The sequence below is a fragment of the Arachis ipaensis genome, chromosome B4 (assembly GCF_059453495.1).
Source record: "Arachis ipaensis isolate K30076 ecotype BB chromosome B4, ASM5945349v1, whole genome shotgun sequence".
NCBI classification, from domain to species: domain Eukaryota; kingdom Viridiplantae; phylum Streptophyta; class Magnoliopsida; order Fabales; family Fabaceae; genus Arachis; species Arachis ipaensis.
In genome coordinates this window covers 23,472,795-23,487,387 of record NC_142439.1, presented here as the reverse complement: position 1 = coordinate 23,487,387, position 14,593 = coordinate 23,472,795, and the positions used below count along the sequence as shown (strand labels likewise).

The window sequence follows — 14,593 nt, the reverse complement described above, 5'->3', positions numbered from 1 at the left end:
GAAAATGATGACGATGATAATGAACATTAGGGGTAGAACTAGAAAAAAAATTGACTGATTATTGACCATCAAAAAATTAACAACAAAAACAAAATTGAAATTTATTAAAATTTTAAGGATAAAATTAAAATAAATTAAATATTAAGAATATTTTTAAATTTTTTTAAAAACATTATAGATAAAAAAATATATTTATTTTTTTAATAATATAAAAATAAAATATTAATCTAAAGTTTTAAGTAATATTAATAAAAAAATATTGGCTCTTAATATTTTTCTTTTACATTTCCACTAATAGTACATAAAGAATACTTTTGTCTGGCTTAAAAATATTCTTACAATAAAAAGTTGAATACATTATGTCGCACCATAATGAAAATTGCAAAACTATGAATAGAAGTATTGGCAAAAAGGCAAATGCGGAAATGAAAATTGGGACTCGATTTGAGTCATAGTAGTAAGTAATAAAGAAGGCACTTGCAAATGTTACCATCATGCTTGTTATTGAGGAGAACAACGCCACCAATAATCCAAATATGAGCTTCAAGGGCAGTGACTTGTAGAAATCAGACTCAGCATAACGCGAAACAAGAATGGACAAGAATATTAATATTGCAGCTGTTGATGAGATAAACGCAACTGCATCTGAGATTGCAAACACCAAGAATGGTGGCTTTTTCAAGTAGTTTGGTTTCCCTGATTTATCATCGAGACCGCCTGGTATGGTTATTGAAGCAGCAAACACCCCTGTTGCAATGACAGTTGAAATCAGCATACAATTTTGGGCTGTGCTTTTCATCCAAGATTCCGCATCGTTTCTCAACTCAGCGTGCTCTCTTCTGAACAATTCACTAGCAGTTCTTTCTTCAGAGTTTTTCAGTGGTGACATTATTTTCTGGACCTCCTATTAATGCCATTGCCTCATGAGGCCACAAAATGTGTATCCAAATGTTAATAACTAAAAAAATACGAACAACAAATAAATTTTTAAAAAATTTAAAAACGTAATAAAAATAATTAGATATTAAATATAATTTAAAAAATAAAAATTAACTTTTGATATAATTTTTTATAAATATTACTAGAAAAATAAAAATTTTTTATTCTTAAAATTTAATAATTTTATACTAAATGAATTTTTTTAAAAAAAAATATTGTGAATGATTATTTTTTTTAAAAATAAAAAAAATTTATAAACTGCTCATACCCTGACCCAATGATAAGGCCCAGATCTAAATGAAAGGCCCAATCCAAAGGATTGAGCCTCGCCCTACACCGACCTTCTCCCTATGAAGTCGGTTCTTACCACAACTTACCCTAAAGAAGTCGGGGACGAGGATTAGCTTGTAGATAAGCACTCAGTCAAATGAGTAACTGCCCCTAAAATCTCTCTACTCACTTCCAGGAGCCATATCTCAACTTTCCTAAGATAAAGGGACGGTTATCCACCTTAAATGGCGGAACTACTCCAACGGTGGTTATGGGTTCACCACTATAAATACCCTTAAATTCCTCAGGTATCTCATAAGTCCAATACTCTCTAGACCTGTTTTGCTCCCTTTGCTGACTTTGGCATCGGAGTGTCTTTGCAGGTACCACCCCCCATTCTCTCACACTGAAGTCGGACGGGGATCTTAGGTCACTAACCCATTCGGATACTTCCTCATTCAGACGATTGGGCCAGCTAAACTAATCCAACCCATTAATCTCCGGTTACCCATCGTAACATTGGCGCTGTTGCCGGAGACCCGAGAGATCAACCAGTAATGGCGGACATGTCACCGGAAGACGGTCATGTGGCGTCGGATTCTGAACAAGAGAATCTAGATACCGGAAACAATGACGCAGACTTAGCCCTTCACCAGGGAACCAGCGACTAACATAGGGAAGGCACCTCCGGATTTAAAAATCCGAAGACGAACTCCTCGGAGGGGCGTGAATCGGAAAAGGATGGACCACCCCATGCAACTAAACTAATGGGACTAGTCCATGGCTACCAAGGTCGCTTGGAACAGCTGGAACAGGAGCGGGAGCGACAAAGGGAGATAGAGAAGAACCTAAGAGAGGAGATGGAACGACGAAAAGAGTTAGAGGAAAAACTCTTAAAGTTAGAATCCTCCCTCAAAGGTCGGAACTCCCGTGGCGATCGAGAAGAGTCACCTCCAGGAGGGGAGGACCCTTTTAGCGAGGACATAATGAGGGCAAGAGTTCCAAGAAACTTTAAAAGCCCTGATATGGACCTCTATGATGGAACCACAGATCCAAAGCATCATTTAAGCAATTTCAAAAGTCGGATGTATCTGGCTGATGCTTCTGATGCGACGCGTTGCAAAGCTTTCCCGACCACCTTATCGAAAGCAGCGATGAAGTGGTTTGATAGCCTCCCTCCAAGATCGATCACCAGCTTTGAGGACCTCTCAAGAAAGTTTCTAATGAGGTTCTCCATTCAGAAGGATAAAGTAAAGCATGCACCGAGCCTCCTGGGAATAAAGCAGGAGGTCGGAGAACCTCTACGGGACTATATGGAAAGGTTCAACAAAGCCTGCTTAGAGATTCAAGACCTGTCCACCGAGGCAGTCATTATGGGGCTGGTAAATGGGCTTAGAGAAGGTCCCTTCTCACAGTCCATATCAAAAAGGCACCCCACCTCCTTAAGTGATGTACAAGAAAGAGCTGAAAAGTACATCAACATGGAGGAAAATGCCAGACTGAGAGAGTCGAGTTGGTGACCTGGGCACCTTCCCTCGATAAAAAAGAGGGAGAGGGAGCCCAAAAAGAAAGAAGACCTCGGTCTCGACAGACCCCGAAAATATCACTCTTATACTCCTCTAAAAGTTTCTATAGTGGATGTATACAGAGAAATTTGCAATACTAAAAGGCTGCCGCCTCCCAGGCCTATTAAAAACAAAAGAGGGGGAAGTCACGGCGAATACTGTGAGTACCATAAGATATATGGTCACTCAACAAACGATTGTTACGACCTTAAAAATGTGATAGAAAAGTTGGCCAGAGAAGGCCGACTTGACCGATATCTCATAGAAAGATCGGACTATCATGGGAAGAGAAAGCGAGATGACACAGATAGAAGAGACCCACCATCGCAGACTCCGGAGAGACATATACATATGATCTTCGGCGGATTCGCGGGAGGGGGACTCACTAAGTCCTCTCGCAAGAGACACCTCAAGCGAGTCTACTAGGTCAGAAGCGAATCATCCGACCTTCCTACAATCTCATTTACAAGGGAAGATGGGCAAGGAGTAATCCCTGGACACGACGATCCAGTGGTGATAACCATGATCCTAGCCAATGCCCATCTCCACAGAACCCTAGTAGATCAAGGAAGTTCGGCAAACATCCTTTTCAAGCCTGCGTTCGACAAACTAGGGTTGGATAAAAAGGAGTTAAGAGCCTACCCCGACACCTTGTATGGGCTAGGCGACACGCCAATAAAACCACTGGGATTTCTACCCCTCCACACTACCTTCGGAAAGGGGGAAAAATCTAAAACTCTGAGCATAGACTTTATAGTCATCGACGTAGGGTTAGCATATAATGCCCTAATCGGCAGAGCTACCCTAAATCGACTTAGAGCGGTGGTGTCTACTCCCCATCTCTGCATGAAATTTCCGACACCAGCGGGGATAGCAACGGTGAGGGGGGACCAGAAATTGGCAAGAAAGTGCTACAATGAAAGCCTGAACCTGAGGGGAAAGAGCAAAGAAGTCAACACCATAGAGCTCGGCGGTGCAAGGGCCAAAGAAGAGTTGCGACCACAGCCAGGAGGAAAAACTGAGGAAATACAGGTCGGCAAAGAGGAAGGAAAAAATACCAACATAGGAGCCAACCTAGGGGAAACCCTGAAGTAAAGGTTGACCAAGCTCCTAAGAGACAATTCTGACCTCTTCACCTGGAAAGCCTCCGACATGCCCGGGATAGATCCCGAGCTTATGTCCCACAAGCTCTCGGTATATCCGGGATCCCGACCTATACAACAGCGGAGGCGCAAGCTCGGCCCAGAACGAGCCCTAGCGGTGGAGGAGCAAGTACAGGCACTCCTAGAAGCCGGCTTCATCAGAGAAGTTAAATATCCAACATGGCTAGCAAATGTAGTGCTAGTCAAGAAGCAAAACGGCAAATGGAGGATGTGTGTCGACTACACCGACTTAAATAAGGCATGTCCCAAAGACCCTTATCCACTCCCAAGTATTGACACTCTAGTAGACTCTAGCTCGGGATATCAATACTTGTCGTTCATGGATGCCTACTCGGGATATAACCAAATCCCGATGTATGAGCCAGACCAGGAAAAAACATCGTTCATCACGCCCAGAGCAAATTTTTGCTACGTGGTCATGCCATTTGGATTAAAAAATGCAGGAGCCACATATCAAATGCTGATGAACAAGGTGTTCGCTCCCCACCTCGGGAGTTTAATGAAAGTCTACGTAGACGACATGCTAGTAAAAACCAAGGAAGAAGTCGACCTCCTGACAGACCTCTCGCAAGTCTTCGACACCATAAGGTTACACGGGATGAGGCTAAATCCCGCAAAGTGTACCTTCGCAGTGGAGGCCGAAAAATTCCTAGGGTTCATGCTGACGCAAAGAGGGATCGAAGCAAAAGCCGATAAGTGTCAAGCTATACTGGAAATGAAGAGCCCGACTTGCTTAAGAGAGGTTCAACAGCTAAACGGCCGACTTGCGGCCCTCTCTAGGTTCTTGGCAGGATCAACATTAAAATCCCTTTCACTGTTCTTTTTATTAAGAAAGGGATGCCAGTTTGAATGGACTCCGGAATGCGAAGAAGCGTTCCAGGAGTTCAAAAGGTTCTTGAGCCAACCTCCAATCCTAACCCGACCTCAAGTTGGGAAAGATCTCGTCCTATACTTGTCTGTAGCAGACAAAGCTGTCGCATCAGCCCTGATAAGGGAGGATGAGGTTGGACAGCATCCAGTGTACTTCATCAGCAAAGTTCTACAAGGCCCCGAACTAAGGTACCACAAGCTGGAGAAGTTTGCTTACTCCTTAGTAATAGCCTCATGGAGGCTACGGCCTTATTTTCAAGCTCATACGATAAGAGTCCAAACGAACTAACCCATGAAGCAAATCCTCCAAAAGACGGATGTTGCAGGGAGAATGGTTCAATGGGCAATAGAGCTCTCCGAGTTCGACTTGAAGTATGAAACTCGGACAGTAATTAAAGCCCAATGCCTCACCGACTTCATAGCAGAGTACGCAGGAGACCAAGAGGAAAAGCCAACTACATGGGAACTCTATGTAGATGGATCCTCAAACAAGACAGGAAGCGGTGCAGGCATAATACTGGTGGATGAAAGGGAAACTCAAATAGAGGTATCCCTCAAATTTGAATTCCCAGCTTCAAATAATCAAGCAGAATATGAAGCCCTGATTGCAGGATTGAAGCTGGCAGAAGAAGTCGGTGCAACAAAAGTGATGATATATAACGACTCTCAAGTAGTAACCTCCCAGATAAATAGAGAGTATCAGGCCAAAGACCCAAACATGAAAAGATACCTGGAAAAAACTCTGGAATACCTCGGGCACTTTGCGAAAACCGAGGTTAAGCATATAACTCGGGATCTCAATAGCAGAGCAGACGCCCTCTCCAAGTTAGCAAGTACTAAGCCAGGAGGGAATAATAGAAGCCTGATCCAGGAAACTCTCCAAGAGCCCTCTGTGGTGAAAGCAGAGGACAAACAAGATGTCCTTGAGGTATCCGGGCTAAACCTCGGATGGATGAATCCCTTGGCCGAATACCTAAAATTTGACATCCTCCCCAAAGAGGAAAAAGAGGCTAAGAAAATCCGGAGGGAAGCACAATATTACACTCTGGTGAAAAATATCCTTTATAAAAGAGGAATATCAACGCCATTGTTGAAGTGCGTACCGACCTCAAGGACCACTGAAGTGCTGGAGGAGGTCCATAATGGGATCTGTGGAAACTATCTCGGAGCCAGGTTGCTAGCCAGGAAAGTAATCCGAGTTGGATTCTACTGGCCGACCTTGCAGAAAGATACCACAGAGTTTGTGAAAAAATGCCAACCATACCAAATGCATGCAAATTTCCACATGGCTCCCCCCGAGGAGCTCATTAGTATAACTTCTCCATGGCCCTTCACAAAATGGGGAATGGATTTGTTAGGTCCTTTTCCCCAGGCGCCAGGACAAGTCAAATACTTAATCGTGGGAATAGATTACTTCACAAAGTGGATAGAAGCAGAACCATTAGCCACCATCACAGCCCAAAGAAGTCGGAGGTTCCTCTACAAAAATATCATCACGAGGTATGGGATACCTTACTCCATCACCACAGATAATGGAACCCAGTTCACCGACTCTACCTTTAGAAGCCTAGTGGCCAGTATGAAGATCAAACACCAGTTCACCTCAGTGGAACATCCACAGGCAAATGGACAAGCCGAGGAAGCCAACAAAGTCATATTGGCAGGGCTAAAGAAAAGGCTACAAGATGCAAAAGGAGCCTGGACAGAAGAGCTTCCCCAGGTGTTGTGGGCTTACCGGACGATGCCCCAATCTGCCACTGGAGAAACACCCTTCCGACTTGTCTATGGTGTAGAAGCTATGATACCAGTGGAAATCAGAGAGCAAAGTCCAAGGGTAATTTTTTCCATGATGAAATCGGAAACATACAAGGGCACAAAGTGGAGCTTGAATTGCTCCCCGAAGTCCGAGAGCAAGCCCAGATAAGAGAAGCAGCATTGAAACAAAGGATGACTACCAGGTACAACAAAAAAGTCATTCGAAGGAGTTTTACTCCAAACGATTTGGTCTTGATCAGAAACGACATTGGAGTCAACAAATCGGGGGAAGGAAAGCTCGCTGCTAATTGGAAAGGACCATACACAATTAATGAGGTCTTAGGGAAAGGTTATTATAAGGTGACCGACCTAAACAGCACCGAATTACCAAGGTCATGGCATGCTTGTAACATGAAAAGGTACTATAGTTAAAAGCGAACTCTACTCCCTGATGTACTCTTTTCCCAACTTCACGATTTTTTTCCCAAAAATCAAAGGGTTTTTTCTGAAGAAGGGTTTTTAACGAGGCATCAAAGTAGAGACTAAGGGAGAATGGATTATTAAAAACCCTTAGTAGCATTAAAGTACCTTCCCAAATAAATAAAGATCTTTTTACAATATCTCTTATAAATTCCTTCTCGTTTGTCTTTCTTTCTACGAAACGCGCCGACTTAAGCTCGACAAAACGTGAAAATCCCATGAACCGACCTAGGTGGTCGTCAGGATAAAACGACGAGGTACAAGTCGGCGTAAAGAGGTTATAAAAGTTGATCGTGAGAAACTCGAAAAGATTCCGACTCATAAGTCGAAATGAAAACCCGAGAAACAAAGAAAACACATCGCGAAAATAACCTAAGTCATAGGAACTCAATGAATCAAAAAATTGAGTATGAGGAATACCAAAAAGAGATCGAAAAACCTATCAAAAAGCCAAAAGACTGTCCTAAGTCCTTAAAGTTAAAAGACTCAAAAGGACAGACAGCCAAGAAAAGGTTTCAAAAAGATCAAAGGGGATTTTTCAAAAACCAACATCAGAAAAGCATGCACACAAAAAGGTAACTTAGACCCTTATCCAAAAAAGGGTATTTCTTGTTAACTTAAACCCTTATCCAAAAAAGGGTATTTTATTTACGGCCTTAAAAGGCCAAGGAAAATGTCAGCAAACCACCACCACATAGAAACTAATAAGTTTAAAAAAGAGGGGACCCACAGGCCGGGCCCCCGTATAGCCAACAAATTTTTCAGAGAACATCACCACCAGAATCAGGAAGAGTAGACGGATCACCACCAGAGTCAGGAAGAGTAGTCGGAGCGCCATCAGGACCAGGGAGAGAAGTATCCATAGGAGATGGAGAAGAGGTACTCGGAGCCTTCGAAGAACTCGGAGCGTCCCTTGATCGGGGAGGGGACTCAATTATTCTCTGCCCCCGAGTCTTTAAATCTGACTCGGTGACATACTTGGGAGAGGAAGGAGGATAGACTATCGTCCCATCAATGACAACCTTGTCAGGATCCAAGGGAGATAGATCCAGGTCGGGAGCAAGAACTCCGACCTGCTCCTTAAAAATCCTCCAGGCTTCCTGATGAGCGGATAATTTATACGCTTTTTGACATTGTTTTTAGTATGTTTTTAGTAGGATCTAGTTACTTTTAGGGATGTTTTCATTAGTTTTTATGTTAAATTCACATTTCTGGACTTTACTATGAGTTTGTGTGTTTTTCTGTAATTTCAGGTATTTTCTGGCTGAAATTGAGGGACTTGAGCAGAAATCAGATTCAGAGGTTGAAAAAGGACTGCTGATGCTGTTGGATTCTGACCTCCCTGCACTCAAAGTGGATTTTCTGGAGCTACAGAACTCGAAATGGCGCGCTTTCAATTGAGTTGGAAAGTAGACATCCAGGGCTTTCCAGCAATATATTATAGTCCATACTTTGGCCAATAATTGACGACGTAAACTGGCGTTCAACGCCAGCCTTCTGCCCAAATCTGGCGTCCAGCGCCAGAAAAGGATCCAAAACCAGAGTTGAACGCCCAAACTGGCACAAAAACTGGCGTTCAACTCCACAAATGGCCTCTGCACGTGCAACACTTAAGCTCAGCCCAAACACACACCAAGTGGGCCCCGGAAGTGGATTTATGCATCAATTACTTACTCATGTAAACCCTAGTGACTAGTTTATTATAAATAGGACCTTTTACTATTGTATGAGGCATCTTTGATCAGTTATATGCTATCTTAGATCACAATAGGGGGCTGGCCATCTCGGCCATGCCTGGACCTTCACTTATGTATTTTCATACGGTAGAGTTTCTACACTCCATAGATTAAGGTGTGGAGCTCTGCTGTTCCTCAAAGATTAATGCAAAGTACTACTGTTTTCTACTCAATTCTTCTTATTTCGCTTCTAAGATATCCATTCGCACCCAAGAACGTTATGAAGGTGATGATTATGTGTGACGCTCATCATCCTTCTCCCTTATGAACGCGTGCCTGACAAACACTTCCGTTCTACATGAAATAAGCTAGAATGAATATCTCTTAGATCTCTTAACCGGAATCTTCGTGGCGTAAGCTAGAATGATGGCGGCATTCAAGAGAATCCGGAAAGTCTAAACCTTGTCTGTGGTATTCCGAGTAGGATTCAATGATTGAATGACTGTGACGAGCTCCTAACTCGCGATTGCAGGGCGTTAGTGACATACGCAAAAGGATAGTAAATCCTATTCCAGCATGATCGAGAACCGACAGATGAATAGCCGTGCCGTGACAGGGTGCGTGAGCATATTATTCACTGAGAGGATAAGATGAAGCCATTGACAAGGGTGATGCCTCCAGACGATTAGCCGTGCCGTGACAGGGCATTGGATCATTTTCCCGTGAGATGACCGAAAGTAGCCATTGACAGTGGTGATGTATCACATAAAGCCAGCCATGGAAAGGAGTAAGACTGATTGGATGAAGATAGCAGGAAAGCAGAGGTTCAGAGGAACGAAAAGCATCTCCATTCGCTTATCTGAAATTCCTACCAATGAATTACATAAGTATCTCTATCCCTATTTTATTATATAATATTCGAAAACACCATTATCACTTTATATCTGCCTGACTGAGATTTACAAGGTGACCATAGCTTGCTTCATACCAACAATCTCCGTGGGATTCGACCCTTACTCACGTAAGGTATTACTTGGACGACCCAGTGCACCTGCTGGTTAGTTGTATCGAAGTTGTGACAATTATGAATTAAGATCAGAGCACCAAGCTTTGGAGCCATTACCAGGATTTGTTCGAGCCTGGAGATCACAATTTCGTGCACCAAGTTTTTGGCGCCGTTGCCGGGGATTGTTTGAGTTTGGACAACTGACGGCTCATCTTGTTGCTCAGATTAGGTAATTTTCTTTTCGTTTTCTTTTCAAAAATTTTTCAAAAATATTTTCAAAATTTTCTCTTTTGTTTTCGAAAAATATAAACATGTTTTCAAAAATTTGATTCAAGATTTTTAAGAATGAATTCTAGTGTTTCATGAAGCATGTGAAGTCTGGCTGGCTGTAAAGCCATGTCTAAATTCTTTTGGACTGAGGCTTGCAATTTGTTATCAAAGAACAATATACTCTCGTGTTAAAGACTAAAGCTTGGCTGGCCATTGGCCATGTCTAGTGTTTTGGACTGGAGCTTTCTTTGAAAGCTTGGCTGGCTAGTGAGCCATGTCTAATTCCTGGACTGAAGCTTTAGACTAACATGGCAAGATTCCTGGAATTCATATTAAAAATTTTGGAATCCTTATTTTTTCTTTTTTTCATATAATTTTCGAAAAAAAAAAATACAAAAAAAATTATAAAATCATAAAAATCAAAAATATTTTTCTGCTTCTTGTTTGAGTCTTGAGTCATGTTATAAGTTTGGTGTCAATTGCATGTGCATCTAGCATTTTTCGAAATTTTCATGCATTCATAGTGTTCTTCATGATCTTCAAGTTGTTCTTGGTAAGTCTTCTTGTTTGATCTTGATGATTTTTTGTTTTGTGTCTTTTCATGTTTATCATATGCATTCTTGAATTCTTAGTGCATAAGCATTAAAGAATTCTAAGTTTGGTGTCTTGCATGTTTTCTTTGCATTAAAAATTTTTCAAAAATATGTTCTTGATGTTCATCATGAAATTCAAGGTGTTCTTGGTGTTCATCTTGACATTCATAGCATTCTTGCATGCATTCATTGTTTTGATCTAAAAATTTCATGCATTGCATAATTTTCATGTTTTTCATAAAAAATTCAAAAATAAAAAAAATATCTTTCCTCTTTTCTCTCATCAAATTCAAAAATTTGGATTGACTTTTTCAAAAATTTTTAAAATCAAATTGTTTCTCATGAGTCAAATCAAATTTTCAATTTGAAAATCTTATCTTTTTCAAAATCTTTTTCAAAAATCAAATCTTTTTCAAAATTCTTAGTTATTTTCGAAAATTTCAAAAATATTTTTCAAAAATCTTTTTCTTATTTTTATACCAAATTTTCGAAAATAACATAATCAATTAATGTTTTGATTCAAAAATTTGAAGTTTGTTACTTGCTTGTTAAGAAAGATTCAAACTTTAAATTCTAGAATCATATCTTGTGATTTCTTATGAATCAAGTCATTAATTGTGATTTTAAAAAATCAAATCTTTTTTAAAACTAATTTTATCATATCTTTTCAAAAATATCTTCTTATCTTATCTTTTTCAAAAAATATCTTTTCAAATATCTTTCCTAACCTCCTAACTTCTTATCTTTTCAAAATTTGTTTCAACTAACTAACTAACTTTTTGTTTGTTTCTTAACTTTTTCAAAACTACTTTCTAAAATATCTTCTTATCTTATCTTTTTCAAAAATATCTTTTCAAAATATCTTTTCTAACTTCCTAACTTCTTATCTTTTCAAAATTTGTTTCAACTAACTAACTAACTTTTTGTTTGTTTCTTAACTTTTTCAAAACTACCTAACTAACTTTTTCTCTCTAATTTTCGAAAATATCTACCCTCTTTTTCAAAAATTTCTTCTTAATTAACTAATTATTTTTATTTTTATTTTTTGAATTCAAAAATTTTCGAAAAAAATACTAACCTTTTTCAAAAACTATTTTCAAAAATCACTAACTCTTTTTCAAAATAATTTTCGAAAATTATCCCTCCCCCATCTCATTCTATTTATTCATTCATATCCTAACATCTCATTTCACCTCCTTCCATCCTCACAGTTGTGTTTCTTCCATTATATTACATTCTTTATCTCCCCCTTTTCTTCCACTCACACAGGGATCCCTATACTGTTATAAAGGATCTCTATTATTATTATTATTTTTCTGTGCCTTCTTCTTTGTCATATGAGCAGGAGCAAGGATAAGAACATTCTTGTGAAAGTAGATCCAGAACCTGAAAGGACTCTGAAGAGAAAATTGAGAGAAGCTAAAATACAACAATCCAGAGATAACCCTTCAGAAATTTTCGAACAGGCAGAAGAGATGGTAGCCGAAAATAATAATAATATAAGGAAGATGCTTGGTGACTTTACTGCACCTAATTCCAATTTACATGGAAGAAGCATCTCCATTCCTGCCATTGGAGCAAACAATTTTGAGCTGAAACCTCAATTAGTTTCTCTGATGCAGCAGAACTGCAAGTTTCATGGACTTCCATCTGAAGATCCTTTTCAGTTCTTAACTGAATTCTTGCAAATATGTGATACTGTTAAGACTAATGGAGTAGATCCTGAAGTCTACAGGCTCATGCTTTTCCCTTTTGTTGTAAGAGACAGAGCTAGATTATGGTTGGATTCTCAACCTAAAGACAGCCTGAACTCTTGGGATAAGCTGGTCACGGCTTTCTTAGCCAAGTACTTTCCTCCTCAAAAGCTGAGCAAGCTTAGAGCTGATGTTCAAACCTTCAGACAGAAAGAAGGTGAATCCCTCTATGAAGCTTGGGAAAGATACAAACAGTTGACCAAAAAGTGTCCTTCTGACATGCTTTCAGAATGGACCATCCTGGATATATTCTATGATGGTTTATCTGAGTTATCAAAGATGTCATTGGATACTTCTACAGGTGGATCCATTCACCTAAGGAAAACGCCTGCAGAAGCTCAAGAACTCATTGACATGGTTGCTAATAACCAGTTCATGTACACTTCTGAAAGGAATCCTGTGAATAATGGGACGCCTATGAAGAAGGGAGTTCTTGAAATTGATACTCTGAATGCCATATTGGCTCAGAATAAAATATTGACTCAGCAAGTCAATATGATCTCTCAGAGTCTGCATGGAATGCAAGCTGCATCCAACAGTACTCAAGAGGCATCTTCTGAAGCAGAAGCCTATGATCCTGAGAACCCTGCAATAGCAGAGGTAAATTACTTAGGTGAACCTTATGGAAACACCTATAACTCAACATCGAGAAATCATCCAAATTTCTCATGGAAGGATCAAAAGCCCCAACAAGGCTTTAATAATGGTGGAAGAAACAGGTTTAGCAATAGCAAACCTTTTTCATCATCAACTCAGCAACAGACAGAGAACTCTGAACAAAATACTTCTAATTTAGCAAATCTAGTCTCTGATCTATCTAAGGCCACTGTAAGTTTCATGGATGAAACAAGATCTTCCATTAGAAATCTGGAAGCACAAGTGGGCCAGCTGAGTAAAAGGATCACTGAAACCCCTCCTAGTACTCTCCCAAGCAATACAGAAGAGAACCCAAAAGGAGAGTGCAAGGCCATTGACATAAGTGCCATGGCCGAACCTGAGAGGAGAGGAGAGGACGTGAATCCCAAGGAGGAAGACCTCCTGGGACGTCCAGTGATCAATAAGAAGCTTCCCTCTGAGGAACCAAAGGACTCTGAGGCTCATCTAGAGACCATAGAGATTCCATTGAACCTCCTTATACCCTTCATGAGCTCTGATGAGTATTCCTCTTCTGAAGAGAATGAGGATGTTACTGAAGAGCAAACTGCCAAGTTTCTTGGTGCAATCATGAAGCTGAATGCCAAATTATTTGGCATTGATGCTTGGGAAGTTGAACTTCCCTTGTTCATCAATGAACTAAGTGATCTGGATCAACTGACATTGCCTCAGAAGAGACAGGATCCTGGAAAGTTCATAATCCCTTGTACCATAGGCACCATGATCTTTAAGGCTCTGTGTGACCTTGGTTCAGGGATAAACCTCATGCCCCTCTCTGTAATAGAGAAACTGGGAATCTATGGGGTGCAAGCTGCTAAAATCTCACTAGAGATGGCAGACAGCTCAAGAAAACAGGCTTATGGACAAGTAGAAGATGTATTAGTAAAGGTTGAGGGCCTTTACATACCTACTGATTTCATAGTCCTGGATACTAGAAAGGAAGAGGATGAATCCATCATCCTAGGAAGACCTTTCCTGGCCACAGCAAGAGCTGTGATTGATGTTGACAGAGGTGAAATATTCCTTCAATGGAATGAGAACTCCCTTGTATTCAAAACTCAAGGATCCCCCTCTGCAACCATGGAGAGGAAGCAGGAAAAGCTTCTCTCCCAGCAGAGTCAACCAGAGCCCCTACAGTCAAACTCTAAGTTTGGTGTTGGGAGGCCACAACCAAACTCTAAGTTTGGTGTTGAACTCCCATATCCAAACTCTAAGTTTGGTGTTGGAGAGTCTCAACAAAGCTCTGCACATCTGTGAGGCTCCATGAGAGCCCACTGTCAAGCTATTGACATTAAAGAAGCGCTTGTTGGGAGGCAACCCAATGTTTATCTAATTCTTATTTTTATTGTTTTTCATGTTTTCTTAGGTTCATGATCATGTGGAGTCACAAAATAAATATAAAAATTGAAAACGGAATCAAAAATAGCAGAAGAAAAATCACACCCTGGAGGAGCATCTGTCTGGCGTTCAAACGCCAGAACAGAGCATAGTTCTGGCGCTGAACGCCCAGAATGGGAGCATCCTGGCGCTGAACGCCCAGAACAAGCATGGTTCTGGCGTTCAACGCCAGAAATGGCAGCAAAGGGGCGTTGAACGCC

General features: G+C 40.6%; 1 protein-coding gene and 1 non-coding gene across 2 annotated transcripts in view; both read right to left on the bottom strand.

The window, feature by feature from the left end:
• Positions 1–280: 280 nt before the first annotated feature.
• Positions 281–14,593, bottom strand: part of LOC107636346 (uncharacterized) — a 29,461-nt gene continuing 15,148 nt past the window's right edge. Inside the window, exon 5 of the mRNA XM_021122415.2 lies at positions 281–904. Coding sequence (XP_020978074.2) covers positions 281–904 — 624 coding nt within the window. The remainder of the gene's footprint in view (positions 905–14,593) is intronic.
• On the bottom strand, positions 12,459–12,566 carry LOC148566919 (small nucleolar RNA R71). Its single transcript, XR_015881776.1, has one exon. It is a non-coding gene; the product is annotated as a small nucleolar RNA R71 (small nucleolar RNA).